The sequence below is a fragment of the Lynx canadensis genome, chromosome A1 (assembly GCF_007474595.2).
Source record: "Lynx canadensis isolate LIC74 chromosome A1, mLynCan4.pri.v2, whole genome shotgun sequence".
Classification (NCBI taxonomy): Eukaryota; Metazoa; Chordata; class Mammalia; order Carnivora; family Felidae; genus Lynx; species Lynx canadensis.
The window spans coordinates 236,026,461-236,043,544 of record NC_044303.2 but is presented as its reverse complement, the minus strand read 5'-3'; the positions used below and the strand labels follow the sequence as shown (position 1 = coordinate 236,043,544).

At 50.1% G+C, this 17,084-nt stretch overlaps 1 protein-coding gene across 2 annotated transcripts in view; it reads left to right on the top strand.

The window, feature by feature from the left end:
• Positions 1-16,558, top strand: part of ICE1 (interactor of little elongation complex ELL subunit 1) — a 55,987-nt gene extending 39,429 nt beyond the window's left edge. Inside the window, exons 14-19 of one of the 2 annotated variants that reach the window (XM_030332860.1) lie at positions 1,028-1,196; positions 3,742-3,902; positions 7,016-7,206; positions 9,474-9,580; positions 15,150-15,248; positions 16,284-16,558. In XM_030332860.1, the coding sequence (XP_030188720.1) occupies positions 1,028-1,196; positions 3,742-3,902; positions 7,016-7,206; positions 9,474-9,580; positions 15,150-15,248; positions 16,284-16,465 (909 nt within the window). In that variant the 3' untranslated portion in view covers positions 16,466-16,558. Of the gene's footprint in view, positions 1-1,027; positions 1,197-3,741; positions 3,903-7,015; positions 7,207-9,473; positions 9,581-10,240; positions 11,626-15,149; positions 15,249-16,283 lie in introns of those variants that run through there. The other variant, XM_030332870.2, reaches the window with a different exon arrangement.
• Positions 16,559-17,084: the final 526 nt, after the last annotated feature.

Genomic DNA, 17,084 nt, shown 5'->3' with positions numbered 1-17,084 from the left:
ACAGTTGCCCGTGTCCACATTGTGACCCATACTTGGTTTCTAGTCAGCATTTTATACACGTGGGATGTGATAAGGCAGTGGAGATTTGATCACTTGTATTTATCAAACACCTGATAATTTGGAAGGAAAAAAGTGTCAGGACCACAGTTGCACATTTTCCATCGATTCTGGCCTGTTGAAAGGCTCAAAATGATTTGTGTCAAAGCAGCAGATTTGTCTCCTGTAGCGGAGCCTTTCTTTTCCATGAATTGCACCATTTACACACCCGAGAGTGAGCGTCTTTCGCAAAGATAGCGCGGGGTTTCCCGTCCCTCCCTTGATGTACGTCACGCACGGAGCAGGACCACGTGCTGGCTTCCAGATGGGGAGAACAGAAATGGGAGCATCGTGTAGACCGACAGGTGGTTTAGTGGGGCCTTCACAGGGCTGTGACTTCTGAGTGCCCATGTCGACACCTTGTGCGGATTACTTCCGGTGCCCCTGCTGTGTTGCTTACCCGCACCTCCTCCCAGTGGAGTGGTGGAAACGCGCACGTGGTTTTCCTGGGTCGCGTACTTCAGAAAGCACAAGAGGAGTACGAGTGACTTTGGAAGGTTCGTTTGAAACGAACAAATGGATCAAATCATTTAACGCCCTTCTTCCAAAGTGAGACAAACGTTGCCCGGTGTTTTTTAAGATCTAAAGGAGTTCAGAAAACAGGAACTGGAGTAGATCAGAGAGTTACTTTAGCGAAAAGCAAGGAAGTGTACTTTGGTGGGGGGGTGGCGGCTTCAGGGGCCCAGGCGTGCTCGGGCGCGGCCTGTGGCCCCTGCAGGCAGCCCGCGGCCGCGGCCCCTGACCCCCACGCCGCGTGGCTCACTGGGCCGAGCGAGGTGGGTTGTCTTCTGCAGTCACCGCTCTCCTCTGCTTGCTGCTCCGGGGCACGTTGTGTGGTCCCGACAGACTTCATTTGTAAGTTGTGGCCGTTGTTTAGTAAGCAGAAGAAATGTCGGTATACGTTGTGTTTTCTCTTTGTGTTTCGACCCAGCATCTAGCAGAGTGCTTGCTTCACTCCATCCTCTCAGAACTGAAGATTCAGAAGATCTCCCTGGAGCGCAATTACATTCACGCCCTCTGCAGGGTGTACGTGGGCATATGCCGGCAACTGGGAGACTTGGAGCGAGCCCGCCTGTTTTGCTACAGCCTACTGAAGGAAGGTGCGTTCACACGGTGGTCGTTTTGTGTTGACATCTGTGTACTTACCCCGTGACACTTGGTCTGTACTTGCAGCCGAGGGATCGCTTGTATCTTTGCAAATACGCAAGACGTTGGTGCGTTTCCCCGAGGCCGTGAAGAACCTTGGCCGGGTGAAGTCGTGCCTCGTTGCCCGGGGGGCAGTTTCCGTGGCTTACCTGCTCGTAGCAGCACGCGCGTTCCCGCTTGTGCATAGAGTGTCGTCATGACGTGTGCCTGTCTGTTCTTAGTGTAGCCACTCGAGAGTCAGGTGTGGGCCACACGAGACGGGAGGATGCTTTTATAAGGTCGGTGTCACAGCGTGCTGCCGTGTCGCTGGCTGGAAGAGGCGGCATCTGAAATGGAGCCGTAAGGCCCACAGGACGAGGACCAGAGACGTGGAATCCTAGGAGGGCTCCCCTGGGCCCCCCTTGCCCCTCCGCTCCCTCCGTCCCCTCCGTCCCCACGGACGGGTCAGCACAGAAGCCTCCTTCCTGATCACACGTCATCGGTGGCAATGTTTGTGAACGGTGACACGGCGCGTAAATGCGACTTGACTGCAGCCCAGAAAGTCTGACCTGGATCATGAAGATTTTTAACCTTTAATCTTTTAATCTTACGGGGGGGGGCGTGTGCATCGGGTGACGGGACATGTCCGCTGCCTGCGGGGCTGCGAGTGAGGCTGCTGTGTGTCGCCCTCTCCCTCGCCTTGTTTACTCTCTCAGGCGCTGCTTTCCTCAGCAGTGGTAACGGGGTGCGTGCCAGGCCTCGGGCTCGGCTCGCGTAAGGCATCGTCGGTGGTGGGCAGGAGAGAGGCGAGCTGTGTGCGCTCTGCTGAGCCCCCGGAGGGGTTCAGCCCGCGCCCCTCAGGCTCGTGGGCACAGTTTTCTCCCCTGGGAAGCTTTCCCTTTAGCTTTCTTGGGGCTCACGTGGTACCTCCCACACGGACTCCTGCAGTCTTTCTCCTGGCATTTTCTTCATGGCCCTCACCCCCGCTTCCATTGTGTCTGAATCTGTTTGTCTTTCTCCTCCACTAGATTGCATGCTCTGTAAAGGAGGAACTTCGTCTTGTCCCCACTTATTCCGACCCCAGGACAATGCGCTGTCCACAGTCACGGAGTATCTGTTGAACGAGTGAACGAATAGTGCTGTGGAGGGAGGATTTGTGAGTGTCTGTGGGGTCAGAGAAGCTCTCCTTGTCAGAGTGACCTTTGAGCTTGGGGTGGCAAGATGCCAGGCAGTGTACCCAAGAAAAGCGAGGGAGAGAACGCCAGGCAGAGGAAGCGGCATGTGCAGAGGTCGTGGGGCAGGACCCAAGATTTCAGAGAGAACAGATCAAGAGAGTGCAGTGAGTTGATGCTTTGGTCGTCTGCTCTTTCAACACGTTGCAGCGTTAGATGAGATAGAAGAGGAAACGGAAGAGATGCGCTTCCTGCCAAACAGGGTAAAAGTCTGTGTTTGCTGGCTCAGCCACGTTGCAAAACACTGGCAGTTTCTTATAAAATTCAAATACTCGCTTACCAAATGACCCAGGAATCCCACTCGTAGGTCCTTGCCTAACAGAAGTAGAGACATGCGCTCACTGGACTGGCTCGCTGTTGTTCGTAGCATCTCCATCTGCAGTGGCCCGTGGCTGGAAGCCCACATCCCTCAGCAGGTGAAAGAACGAGTGTGCTACATCAAGCAGTTGACCACTGTTTGGCCACGCAAAGCGAGGGACCACTGATGTGCGTGGCAACACGGGTGAACCACAGAAGCATTCTGTGGAGTCAGGGAGCCGGACGGAAAGGAGTGCGTGCTGTCCGAACCCGTTCGTACATGTTTGAGAAAAAGCAACTCATTGAAAGTGACAGCGGATCAGAGTTGTCTGTATCTGGGGCTAAGTGACGCACTGGAAAGGGTCAGACCATGGGAATTGGGGGTGACGGAAATGTTCTTAAATTGATTGCGGTGGGGGCCACGCAGATCCATTCATTCACCAAACCGTCTGCTTGAAAAGGGTGCATTTTGTTGTGTGTGAGCTGTACGTGGCTTAGGTTGATTAAACAAAGCCAGATGTGGGCAAGAGCATTCACGATAGAAGATCATCCTCCGCAGCGTATAAAAACGTCTCTCCAAGTCGAAAGCCTTTTATAAAAGTGTTGTACCGGTGAGTTCTGTCTTACAGATGCATAAAAACTGGCCTGAAATGACACTTAACAAACGGGAAGGTTCTAGGGTTGGGGAATCTGGAGAGAGCGGTTTGCCTTGGCTTCGTGTTTTGGATTCCATGGCTCTTTTCATAATTCAGTGGTGTTTCTGAGCTGTCATGGTTCAGATGTAATTAAGGAAGGTTTGCCAGAGCGAAGGGTTTGCGGGAGAAGGAAGCAGATTTAGAAATAACTGCGGCCGGGGCCTCTTCGGGCTCCCTCCCTTCACTGTTCGGAGGCCTTGCGAGGCACAAGCACAATTATTAAAATTTGTTCTTAGCTTGTAATTTATTCATTTGATCAGATGTAAAGGTTTATTGTCTGTCTGTCTTTCTCATAGATTTTCCGGAATCAGAAAAATTGACTTTGTTCATTGCAAACATGTGGCATGATATATTTATTTCCCAGTCGGTGATTAATAAAGCAATGCAGCTGGTTGCCAGGCAGCGTGCGAAAGGAGAGGTTCGGAACTGTCTGAGAGCGTTCCTCAACTGGGAAAAGGTGAGGCTGGCTTTTACTTATTGTCATAACTGTGCTCGTAGATCTTACGTGAATGTACTCACTCGGGTCGTACTCGTTCATCAGCATTTCAGAGACATTCCTCTTTGTATGAGATCCTTTAAAATACCATCTTAGCCCAAGCTTATGCGTTTAGTTCGGGAAATGTGCACGGGCCAGCTTGGGAAGAAGTGTAGACTTACGTGTTGTGTTGATTTAACAAAACTTTCTTCTGTCCACTGGTTTACGGCTGATGAAGTCCACGTGTATGTGTGCAGGGCCCAGAGGGGCTGTCTGCAGTAGGCACTTGGAGAGGCAAAAAAAAATGGTGAGGTGAAAAATTTCAACTCCTCGTTTTGATGTTTTTCAGTCTGTACTCTCTTTTTCTTTTTGGTTGATGGGATTTTTATTTATTTAAGTACTTTGTTCCTATGTGTTTATTTGGTAACTGAGTGCTAATACGGCATCTAGATTGGTATTCCTTTATGTATAGCTTTTATCGAATGAGAATCTCTGGATGTTGAATTGCCGGTGGGAAACTCGAAGAGATGTCGAATTCAGTGACGGGTTGACTTTGGTTTGTTTTTAAATGACTGCGTATTAATATCCTCTTAACATTATCGTGGCTCATGCACGTAGTGGAATTTTATATGCCGTTTTGCTTTCCTTTTTGGTACTTTTTGATATTAATATTCGTTAGACTTCTATTTTCTTATGAAAAGTACAGGAAAGGGCTACAAGTTAAGGAAATATTTAAAAGCAAGTCTGTTATCATCTGCTTAGCAACTTGTCTAGACAAAGCAGAGTGTAGTCCTGGGAGGCATCATCAGATTCCCATCAGTCACTGAGTCAGAAGGGCCCTTCCGTCTCCTGCCATCGACCGCGATGGCCACCGTCACACCCCCACCCCCAGGTCCCCCTGCTTGTGCACTGGAACCTGCTCCTCTGGCCTGTTCAGGATGAAACCAGATACGGGTGATTTGACGATAAAAGACATTCTTTATGAAAAAAGCAGAATTTTAAGAAATGTGTTTGCCATATATCAAATAAAAATATCAAGTCCAGGGGCGCCTGGGTGGCGCAGTCGGTTAAGCGTCCGACTTCAGCCAGGTCACGATCTCGCGGTCCGGGAGTTCGAGCCCCGCGTCGGGCTCTGGGCTGATGGCTCGGAGCCTGGAGCCTGTTTCCGATTCTGCGTCTCCCTCTCTCTCTGCCCCTCCCCCATTCATGCTCTGTCTCTCTCTGTCCCAAAAATAAATAAAAGTTGAAAAAAAAAAATTAAATAAAAAAAAAAAATATCAAGTCCAGGGTATACAAAAACGAGTAATACTTGGGGGAAGAATGCCATTATAGTACAAGACTTGCAGATTTTCTCTCTCAGAGAGACAAAAAGGAGTAGACGCACTGGAATTCATTAATACGTAAAGTAAACTTGAATGAAGAATATTAATTTTTCTGTTTGCCTATAGCACAGGTACAAACCCATCATGAATTTGGTTACATGAAAACCTTAATTCTTAAAAAGTGAAGATTCCCGGGGCACCTGGCTAGCTCAGTAGGTTAAGCATCTGACTTCGGCTCAGGTCATGATCTCGCAGTCTGTGAGTTCCAGCCTCGAGTCGGGCTCTGTGCTGACAGCTCGGAGCCTGGAGCCTGCTTCCGATTCTGTGTCTCCTTCTCTGTGCCCTCCCCCACTCATCTTGAAAGTTGGCATATATGATCCTGGACAATTGGGGAATAAGGAACTCAAAAGTAAGATCAGTGTTTCGCAAGTCATTGAAAAGGAAAACCCTTCATACCAAGGATCTCTAGTTTTGGGAAAACTTAGACTCACTAACATAGTTTAAGTGTTTTCATTATTAAACCGATAAAGTGGCTGATAATTATTTTAAAAATTAAAAATCTGAGAAGCAATCTGAAAAAAAAAAAGAATATAGCTTAAAAGGTATGAAGCAGTGAACAAAAAGAAAACACATAGAAGAAAAACACATTGCCTTTAAAAAATAGTAACAAAACAGATAGCTCTCAGGTCAGACTAATGAAAAAAGAGAAAAGGGAAAATATTGAAGATTTCAAAACGAGAAAGAAAATAGAACTGCGGTCGTAGGATAAAGAGTGCAAGAAGACCACTAGCCACAACTATGGTGGCAGATTTGGAAGCCAAGGACAGTTTCTAACGAAATGAACAGTATCAGATTTGGTTTGGGGGGCAGAACACTTGAAGAAACAGCTGTTGTCAGCTAACGTTTATAGAAGAGGTGGAAAAGTTGATGTAAAACATAAAAAGCATGTATAGGCTCCCCCTGAATTTTGCTTCACCTTATAAAGAACCAAGTTATTCTAGTCTTTTGCAAGTATGAGAAAAGATTGAAAGCTTCCTATTTACCGTTGATAACAAAACCCAATGGAAAACAGGACGAGAAAGAACAAGTTGTAAGTCCACTGTTAGGTATTTATCCAAGAAGTCGAGTTAACGTCCACACGAAGACACGTGTGTTCTCGCGCATCGCCTGAGGCCGGAATGGCCCCGAGGCCTGTCAGTAGGTGAGTGGATAAGCACACTGGTCCGTCATGTAATGGAGAACTGTTCAGCAGCAGGGAGCGTTCAGACCGCCAACAGGTACAAGGACGTGGGTAAATATCAACAAGTGCACGCAGGTGTGAATGAAGCCAGGCCAAGGAGTCCAGTACTGGCCAACTAAATTGTACCAATTTCTGTAACAAGACTGATATCTAGGGTCAGGAAGATGTTAGAATTTAAAGGACTTTTTTGAAGTCAAAAAGATGTTTTATTGTAACTTTTTAATTCTTTGCTTTGAGGTAATGACAATTTGCATTTCTGTCTGGATTGCAGCTGCTCTGTTTTCTACGTGACTGGATTCTGCATCCTGCCCGGAGCTTTTTTTGTGGCCTACCCACCACTGGTTTATAATCAGCTTAGGACAAGTATTATAACTAAGATAAACGTAGTTCCTTATTCCAATACAGCTTTCAAAAGGTGTCTTAAAATTAGATGATTATTCACGGGATGCTTGTTACACTCGAGATTACAAATGAAAGGCGCTATATTTGAAAGTCTAAATTGTATTTTGTTTTTTTCCTTTTTCGTTTGCTAGAACGCTCCTGTGGATGTGGGTTTCATGGTTTCTAAGCTGCTTTTGACCATACAGCTGTGTCCAAAAACAGAATTCCAGTCCAGTGAAAAATTTGGTGAGGATTTGAGTGATAACACTTGGGAGTACATATTTGCCATTGACCTGCTGTGCTGCCACCAGAAATGGATTTGGACACATGATAACATCATAAGGTACGGCCGTTTCACTGACTCAGAGCCGGGGTGTTGGATTGGAAGGTAGTCTGTTGAATGGTTGCTGAAATTGGTCGGAGCAGATTTTGCTGTTGAAGGCAGTGGAAACATGTACAAATGACATTTTGATTTGGGTCAGAGTTGGAAAACTACCCTTGAAGGACTCGTATTATTGTCACGTGTCTTTGCTTTGTTTTTTTGTGGTGCCTGTGACTTCTTCCCCTAGATTGTTTTATTACCACCTCTGTCCCAAGGGGAAAGGAATCTCCTGGAGGAGGGGTGTGGGCTCGCTGGCATAAGCCGGCACGCGGGGCAGTGTCCACCGAGGGAAGTGCTCAGCCAGTAGCGTAGGATGAAGTGTGACGATCGTATCTTAACCTTCAGATACTTGGGGAAACCCACGCGAACAGGCAGAGTGAGAGTGCAGATTAGCGGCTCTCCTCACCTGGCCGTTCAGGAGAGAACGGAGTCCAGGCATCTGTTTTATGTAACGAATCTGCCTTTCTCTGGGCTTGGAGAATTCTGGCACTGGCAGCGTGCCATCTTTGGGAGACCGGGAGGTGGGGGAAAGGAGAAAAAAGCTGCTCAAACAGTTGTTCTTATCAGATCTTAATTGTCTGGGGACCTGACTTAGAAAGGCTAAGGGTTTGGGGGGGGTCTTTTGATTTTATTTAATTAATTAATCTATTTATTTGAGGTGATTTATTTTTGAGAGAGAGAGTGAGAGTGTGTGTGTGCGTGTGTGCGTGTGCTTGCATAGGGGGGTTGTGTGGGGGCGGGGAGGGCCCGAGGGAGGGGGAGAACCCCAAGCAGACTCTGCCCTGTCAGCGCAGAGCCCAACGCAGGGCTTGTTCCCACGAACCATGAGATCATGACCCGAGCCAAAATCAAGAATTGGACACTTCAACCAACTGAGCCACCCAGGCGCCCCAGAAAGGCTGGTTTAAAGGAGTTTATGACCCGAAAAAGGATTCACAAAGGATTGATAGTCCGTATCCTGGAGATACTTGCATGTATTCTGTGGGAAAGTGTACTCTCCTTTTTTTCTCCTTAACACTAGGGAAAGATTATACTCCTAAACGTGAAACAGTAGGGAATTGAACGATGGTACTTCTGTATAACGAGGTACGGCTGTGTTAAAATACACAGCTACCAACGGATGCTCGGGTAGTGACATGATGGCATCTCACAGTCCTTTGCTGACAAGTAAGGAAGTGACAGCCGTCTGCCCAGTGCTGTCAGGAAAGGCACACGGGCCTCCTGTGGGCCTCATCCCCTGGCTCTTGGTGGGAGCCCAGTGGGCAGGGTGACCGATGAGACCACTGGAAGTGGTTCTCACCAGAGGTCCTTTGGCCAGTGCCCCCCCGCTGGGCGTGAGGACAGGGTGTGGAAGGCCGGGATCTCTGCCTGAGCAACTCCAGTCCCAGAGCCCTAAGCGCTGTGGTCACCCTCCCCAGGTTTTTACGTACATGCACATGGAGAAGCATGTGGAAAGAAAAATCTGGAATTAGTGGAGTAACATTCTCTGCAAATGTGCTATTTGGGGCACTTTTAAGTTACATTATTCTCCTGTGTGTTGTCACTCAGCTTTTCGAATACTACAAATGCTATGTAAGAAGGAAATCGGGTTTTGGAAGGAGAGAAGGCAAAGAGGAATTGGCAGTGTTTCAGTCAGTAGAAAGTTTCGACAGTGTGGTTTTCTTGAGCTCCGTGCTCCTCCGAGGACACGCTAGGCTTCTGGGAAACAGAGGCCACGCGCACGTCTGGAGGGTCCCAGTGAAAATCCAGACCCCCACCGCCGCCAGTTCTGGGACCTGGAGACCTTGTTCAGCTTCTCCACTCAAAGCCTTGTGAAAAGGGCGGAGACAGAATCAAGATGCAAACGTAGCTATTTGTAGCCTCTTTGAAGCCAGTGTGGGCAGAGACGCCCCGAATAGTTGGAGAGTGTGTGAGCCTCCCGTGACTGTCCTCATTTTAACCTAAAAAGTTACATCTTCAGAAGTCCCTCTTCTCCGGCGCCTGGCTGGCTCACTTGGTAAAGTGTGTGCCTCATGATCTCAGGGTTGTGAGTTTGAGCCCCACGTTGGGCATAGAGCCTGTTTTTATAAATAAACAAATGAAATTTTTTTTAAGAAGTCCCTTTTCTTGACTAATTGTCTGTCTTTTATGGGCCAGTTTCAAGTTGTTGATATCTGAGCGGTGACACACATATGTTCTTTTCCTGCACATGCACATGAACACGCACGCGTGCTGTTACTGTTTTGTAGTAAAGAGCTGTGGCCCGTCATGGATAAGTGGATAAAATACCGAAAAGGACATGCAAACATTGCATATACTCCCGACATTATTATAGCATCAATTCTGAGGCTGATTGGTGAGTTGTCTGTTTTATTAAGCCTTTTCTTGTTATTGATCGTATCTTGGTAGGGGAATAAAGGTGTAATAATACACGTTGGGGGAAACTTGACCATAACGAGTGACTTTATCACCATCACAGTAGATATTTTCTCACTTACTCTCCTTACTCCTACTCTTACAAATTCTTGTTTTTTCCCACTCTGCCAGAGATGAAGTTTTCGTGCCAGTATATTTTGTGTATGATTGAACGTGTGCTTCTCAGTTCGTACTGTTCGTAGCCGCACAGGCACACACTGCCATACGCCAGCCGGGGCACAGAGTTGCTCTAAAGGACACTCTGGTCTCATTTGGTTCCTGAAAGTCGGCTGCCTCCCCGCCAGACACCCGGGTTCTTTCCTGTTTGCCTAGGCAGGGTCACGTCCTGTGGTGCCGTGACTGGGAACCAACTTTGTTTTCCTCCAAGCTGATATGTAGGAATGAAAATCGTTGTGTAAACATACTTTAAATGAGGCATCTCAGATAAGGAGGACCTCAGTGGCTTTTTGGTTCTGCTCCTCCCTGTCTGCCACAGATTTTTATTTCTTAGTGTTACTCAGTTTTTCCTCTTTGCCTCATCTCTGAGGAGGTGCTCTCTAAGCCCTGCGGGATTTACGTGATGACATCTGTTACCTTTCAGAAGGCTCTCCTTACTCGGAACTGACTTCTCTGTCTGCAGCATGTAGCATTGCCCCCCGACACACAACAAACAAGGTTCGTCTGATAACCTGCATTGTAGCCCCTCAGATCCTTGAAGGTACTTCCTGCGACTTTTCAAGTATCTCTAGAGTTGAATTATTTAGAACTTCAAGACACTACCGCTCAAAAGAAGGTTTGAGAGTATTATTTACGTTGTCTAAGTAAGTCTTCTACTTAGAGCTGTCTGTGGCTGCTTTTGTTACCGTCTCAGCAAGAAGGTATTCCTGCTCTGTATCTGCTTCACATGCAAACCTAAGAACCTTGCGCTAAGTAAATGTGTAAAATGGTTCAAGACGGCAACCTGCTTTCAAGGAAGACTCTAATTTCACTGGAAAGGACAGAAAATACACTTGGAGTGAAGTGTGCGAGCCCGGAGTGATTGCCCGCGACCGTGGAGGAAGAGAGCCACCTGCAGAGATGAATAAGGCGTGGGTGGTGGAGGGGGCGAGCGGCTCCGTGGGCACTGCCGCCACACGGGCCCTGCAGAGCCCCTCCCTGCAGGCCCCCGGGACAGTCCGCGACAGCAGGAAGCAGGAAGGACACGAGGGCCAGGGGGCGGCAGACGGGCCCGGGCCGTGTGTGTGTCTGCACATTCTCCTTTCGGTAGCATCTTCTCTTACAGATGTTCATAGTTTGAACTGATTTATTTTAAACCGAGAAACCTTCTTGAAGAAAAAATTAGAAAAAGATGTTAAGTCTATAAATACATATATCAGCCTCCATAAAGTATCTTTGGATTTTGAAGCGAACACGAAACTTTTTGAAGTCAACGCTTACAAAATACTATGTGATTTTTGCCGCTGTTGTTGCAGGAGGTTGTCCATTTACACACTTGTTGGTTGTGACGGGAGAGGAAGCGGGCGTGGGAGAGCGGAGGGCTGCGCTTCTGGTGGCTTCCGTGCGGTCCCCGTGCACCTGTGGTGGAGGGTCGGCCCCACACGTGCTTCGCCCCTGAAGCTGGCTCTCCGGAGTCCGTGCCTTCCACCTTTGGCCGGTCGTCCAGATTCCCTGAGAAGCTTCTTAAAGAATATGTGTACACTCACATAATTAAGCCATATGTAATGAAGTTACATAAGCTAGGAGTAAACGATGACGTGCACTTAACGGCGTTACGGGATGAGATGATAATATATAAACACATGAGTGTGATTCGGAGGATGGATAGCTAGGAAGTGGTAAGGGTGAAAATGAGCGCAGGGTCGGGCCTGGAGGATTCTCCTCGGGTCTGCAGACACCCGGCGTAGCCGCCGCAGCATCCCTGCCCGAGGCGGGTGTGGGGAGGGCCGGCGGGCAGAGGCCGGTGCCCGAGAGGGCGGCTCAGCTTGGCCAGCTCTGGTCGTCTGTGGGCGCCGAAGCCGTGGCGCTGGGCGCTGGGGGCGGGGGGGTGGGGACAGAGGCGGGTGAGGCCTGTGTTCTAGAACTGCAGAGCTCTGAAAAGTTGTGTCCGGGCCGGATGTGCACGGACCCCCTGCACAGCTGTCCCATTTGGAGTTTGAGCCGTTTCTGAGAGGAAACTCCATTAGAGAACCTTCCTGCAGTTTCTGAAGCTGACGCTATAGAATTCGGACACAGACTGGTGAGCCGTGATTTTCCTAATAGTGACACACTCATCATTCAAAGAATAAAGGAGTCGTCTTTATTTTTATTTCCAAATTGGCAAAATCCCAAATGAATTTTCACTCCATGGGAAACCCAAGACGCTTTCTGTCAGAACAGCCCGGGGTTACCTGACGTTGGATGGGGGGATGAGCAGTGCTGTCCGCAGGTGGTCGTACATGATTAGTAAGTGGGGTTTCTTCTAACGTGCTCGAGTGATAGCGTATTAGAGCATTTTGGGGAGTGTTTGGGTTGTTCTAGATCAAGGGGGATGTGGAGAAGTGCTAGAACCTGCTTCAGTCTGCTCATTTCAGGGCAGCGGTGAGGCTAGGGAAGGTCAAGCCCTCGTCTGAGGTCCCTCGGTGCTGAAGGTGGCCGAGCGTAGACAGAAGTCTGTCTGCTGCTGGACTCGGTCGAGTGCAAAGCCATGTAGCACCACCTTTGCCCCTAAGAGCTGGGGAACCCTCCGGGGCCCACCTGGTATTCAGCCTAGAAGCCAGGGGAGCACTGCCCACATCAGGCGTTCGCAGGCCAGGCTGAAGTAGCCTCTGCTTGTCCATTTCCACCCAGCCTTTTGCCAGGCCTTTCTTTCACCCTTTCTTTGACGTCGCCTCAACTCCTGTTTTCCGTGGCCTGCCTGCACCTGCAGACTTGAGGGAACCCTGGGGGGCTACTCGGTCACCTTCCCCGCAGGCCCCCAGCTGCCTCCCTCATGCTTCCCTGAGTGCTGGGGGCTGTTACCTTTGACAGCGAGGTGAACTCCGTGTTTCTTACCTGTGTTTTCACGTGGCCGAATCCCCTGGACTCAGGTTCCTTCTGGGGGGCCTGTTTCTCCCGTCTGTAGGGCAGATTTGTCTCTCATCTTTGTTCTCGTGCATTAAGGTCTTTCCCCCAAGCCGCCTACCTCTGACTCATGATTACTGATCATTTGATCCTTGAAAGTTCCATTAATTTAAAGAGCTTATAAAATCCAGTCCATTAAGTACTTTTAATTTAAAGAAAAGGGGCCATTATATTATCTGGGAAGACATGCGCATCCCCGGGCTGAGCGAGCCCGTGTCTGTTTGGCACACGCCCTTCCCCCTGCTCAGCTGCCACGTGTTTGTTGAGCACCCCTAGGAGATGGTCTCAGAGGACAGATGGGGGCAGACAGCAGTTTGATCTAATTGGAAGCAGATAATTGAGTGATCACTGATTGAAATCCTGATCTCTAAAGTACATTACTTTTCAACCTCGGTGAGAGATTTCCCTGGAATTATCCAGATGTCTATAGTTTCATCCTGGATTCGAAATTTTCCAGGCATCCATCCATCAGTAGGAATTTATCGAGCTGTCTGTGACAGCATTTGGGCTGCACGCAACCAGTACTGAGTTGGTTCCTGTAGGAAATGCTAGGTGATGAAGGTTACTTCAGTGTCCTGTGTCTCAGTTTCTCCGTGTTCAAGATGGCAACGAAGCTGGTGGCCTGGGTTCGTACATAGATACAGCTGAGGGTGTGTGTAGAGTTGAGAAAACGCAGACACAGAAGAGTGAGATTACAGGGCGAGGTCCTAAAAACTCAGGAAAAGGACTTGGATAAAAGGGCATCCAAGTTCGTCTGGAATCCCCTTCCTGTGAGAGAGGAGGGGCGGAGAACACGAGGCCGCACCTGGAGGGAGGGAACGGGGTTCCACCTCGAAGCAAGCCCACCTCCAGGACCGCGCGGAACACAGGAGGGATCCGGGTGGGCGGGGCTAGGCGCGTGGCATCATCGCGCTTCCTCCGCCTTCAGCGGGATGTGCCCGCCCCCCCCCCGCCCCCCCCCCCCCCCCCGCGAGGACCCCCAGGGGTTGTCACTGCAGGTCCTACTGACTGGGGGAGAGCTTCCGTTAGCACTTAAAGCCAGTAATGATAAACCGGTGTTAACATAAATGACATTCTCCGTGGAAAGTGGTTGCCAAACAAAACCGACCTCGAGGAGAACGGTTATCTTGCTGCAGATCCTCTTTTCTGCCAGGATCCGGGGGCCTGTCCGCGCTGCACCGGGCTCTTGCAGTGGGTTTTTTGGTCGAAGTGTGTAAAGAAAATCCGGCCTTGTACGGAGCTCCTGAGTGTTTTAATAGCCCTTTTAGATCATTGTGGATATGCTGGGACACCACGTAAAAATTCACAAGTGCCGACTCCCTAAACGGACGGAGTGGGGTCTGAACCGTCACCAGGGGGCCTTCCTGCCGCATCACCCGCTGGTCACGGGTCCTGAGGGCTCCAGGGCGACTTCATAAGGCGCGCTGCTCCCTCGGAAAATAGTGATTTGCACAGATCTTCCAGCCGTCAACAACATCCAGAAGACAGACATTAATATCGTCACGATCTCTTCAGAGAAGTCTTAAATTTTGAAGCTGTCAGGCGCAGGATGGCTGGTGGAAGTTTTTCCAAAATTCTAATTTGGCCTAAGAGCGCACATTTTGTCACCGACAGCAGTGATAAATTTCCTCGCTTTATTCGTTTTTGAGAAGAGGTCTGTCTGGGTCCGAATAGCTGTAGGTTGTCAGTCATTCGGCAGAGAAATGTGGGCGTGTCTCGGAAGAGCACCGCCTCCCTCCCGGTTCAGGCAGCCCCCTCGGTGCGTTGCCCCGGCCCGAGCCTGGCCAGGCCCCCGGTGTGCCGTGTGCCCCCCACACCCACAGCAGCTTACGGGCTGCTGGCCGGGGCAAGAGTAACTGTTGGTGCTTCGGAGGGGGCATCGTTCCGTGAAAGTAGCTGTTTTGACCGGGAGCTCCTGGTGGCAGCAGTGGCCCCCTTGCGGCCGCTGCCGTGACTGGTGCCGCGGACCCAGTCGTCCGAGCTGCGCTGGTGTTGAGCCTGGGTCTTAGCATCGGGAAGGAGGCAGGTCGCCTCTTAGTCCACGTTGTTCCGCTGTGAAAACCATTTGGACCCTGGGGACCGTGCAAACCACGCGCTCCGCTGAGCTCCCTCTCGGCTCCCTCGGCGGAGAAAGCCACACGTGCGTGCCGCCCTCGTGTGACCGGAAGAAGGGACGGTTAGTCGTCCTGGCCACCGTTGCCCCCACCCCCCAGGGGGACAAGGGGTGCTTTAGGCGTCCCGATGCTTTCCTGTTCCGCCCGCTGTCGGGTGAGGACAGGGAGCCGTTTCAGCTTGAGGATCCTTCACCTTCATGCGCGGAACGGCATGAGAGAGAAAACGTGAATTTTACATTCTCGGGAAAAGTTGTCATGTAACCAAAGACCGTTTACGTTTCGGTTTGTTTCCCCCAGGTCGGTTGGGCCAGTTGGGCTTGAAGGAAGGGTTCCCGTCTGCTGTGAAAAGCATCAGCTCCGTTATCGGCATGTTTATTCAGCATGCCCAGGACGAAGGTAGGACCCGTGTCCGCTGAGATTGTTCTGAGTCCCTCGCGGCCCCGTTAAGCCTCTTGTGAGTTCCCACTGTGCGCCCTGCTCTGTGCACCTCTCGCTGCCGTGCGGCTGGGGGAAATGCGTGGTTTTCCATTTTTTTAAATGTATGTCTATTTTCGAGAGAAGGCGTGTGCGTGAGGGGGAGGGGGGGCACAGAGAGCGGGAGAGAGAATCCCAAACAGGTTCCACGCACAGCCCAGAGCCCACCTCCGGGCTCGATCCCAAGATCCTGGGACCGTGACCTGAGCCGAAATCAAGAGTCAGACACACAACAGACTGAGTCACCCAGGCGCCCCCCCCCCCCACCTTTTTAAAATGTTTATTTGAGGGGTGAGTAATTTTTAAAGCTATGTTTCAGAACTGACGTTTGAGCACATGTGGGTTTTATGTTGTGTTCTTTGAATTGTAGTTTAACTGAAATTCAGCTAAATTAAATTTTCATTAACGGACTTGTAAATAAACTTAAGCTAAATGAGAAAGAAGCCTAGCACACGTGGCCTGTGACCTCGCTGTAACCTACCTTCCTCTGCCGTCCGGCCTCTCTCAGGCACATGGGGCGGCCGGGGGGGGGGGGGGGGGCAGTGCGGCCCCGGGGAAGGGCTTTTCTTCTCCTCTCGTGTCTGTGTTCGTTTTCAGAGTAGCCCTTTTACAAGCACTTGCAGTGGCTATGTAATGGAATCATTTATTTGAGGAATGCTCCGGGATCCGGCTTCCATCGCAACATAAATGTGGAGCGTGATCCTTCCGGAGCTTCCTGCTCGGACACCCCGGCCGTGCCCTGGGTGCCGGCCTGCACACGGCTCTCTTGCCGTTTTGTTTCTTGCCACGTGTGGATGGGTCTTCGTTAATTTTTTCACTGTGGGTTTTTTCTCTGATACTTTTCACTGCCGGCAGAAAGTGTCCTGTGTGTGAAGAGTGTTTCCGCAGATTACGGCATTCAGATTCTGAATAATAAGCGTTTTCTTGCATAGCGACTGATAGGAAAATTCTTTGCAGATATACCGTGGGGCATACAGCTAGCAGCTGTGTACGCGCTTTGCGATCTGAGTCCCAGCAACCCAGCGGAGATCTCCCGCATCCTGGAAGCCTGGCGCAGAGAGACCTCTCACAGCGTTCCCTCCGCGGTGCTCAGCTGCCTGGAGGAAGTCAGCTGCCTGTGCGCCGAGGAGGTGGGCTAAGAAGCCGTGCGCCCCTGCGTCTAGAGAAGTGCCTTCGCGTGTCTGAGTCCGGACAGTTGAGTCAGCTCGCAGAGTCCCGACTGAGGCTTCGGAACGTCGCCGCAGAGGAGAGGATGTCCAGGCGCGCCCGTCACTGTGGCGAGGACACCGGAGCCGGCAGGGGCCGGGCCGCCCTCCCCCAAACCGCATACATTTCACTTAAGGCTGTTGTGATTCCATGACATGTGGGTTGTATTATTGTGTCTTGGTCAAACAACAAAAACTTGAACTTAGCCCTTTTTTGCTGCAGAAAGTGTCCTTTTAGTCGCTTTTTAAAATTGAGTGGCATTTTATAATGAATTTAATATAAAAGCATTGATTTGGTTCCTGAGCTAATTTTGGACTTTGCGCTGGAATGGTTGACTAGGAAAAAATAAATCGGCTAAGAAGGAGCTAGAAGACTCTTCCGCGGTCTTAGCTGGAAACGGACTGTTCCATTGTTTCTCCAGGTGGGCGCACCACGGGTGAGAGGGAACCCGGGGAGAGCCTTCGGGCCCCGTTGTAGCGCGTCTTCTTCCTGTCTCTGCGGTTCCTTAAAACCCTGTCACTCTAGGAGGACCAGGAGCGCCTCCGAGCAAAG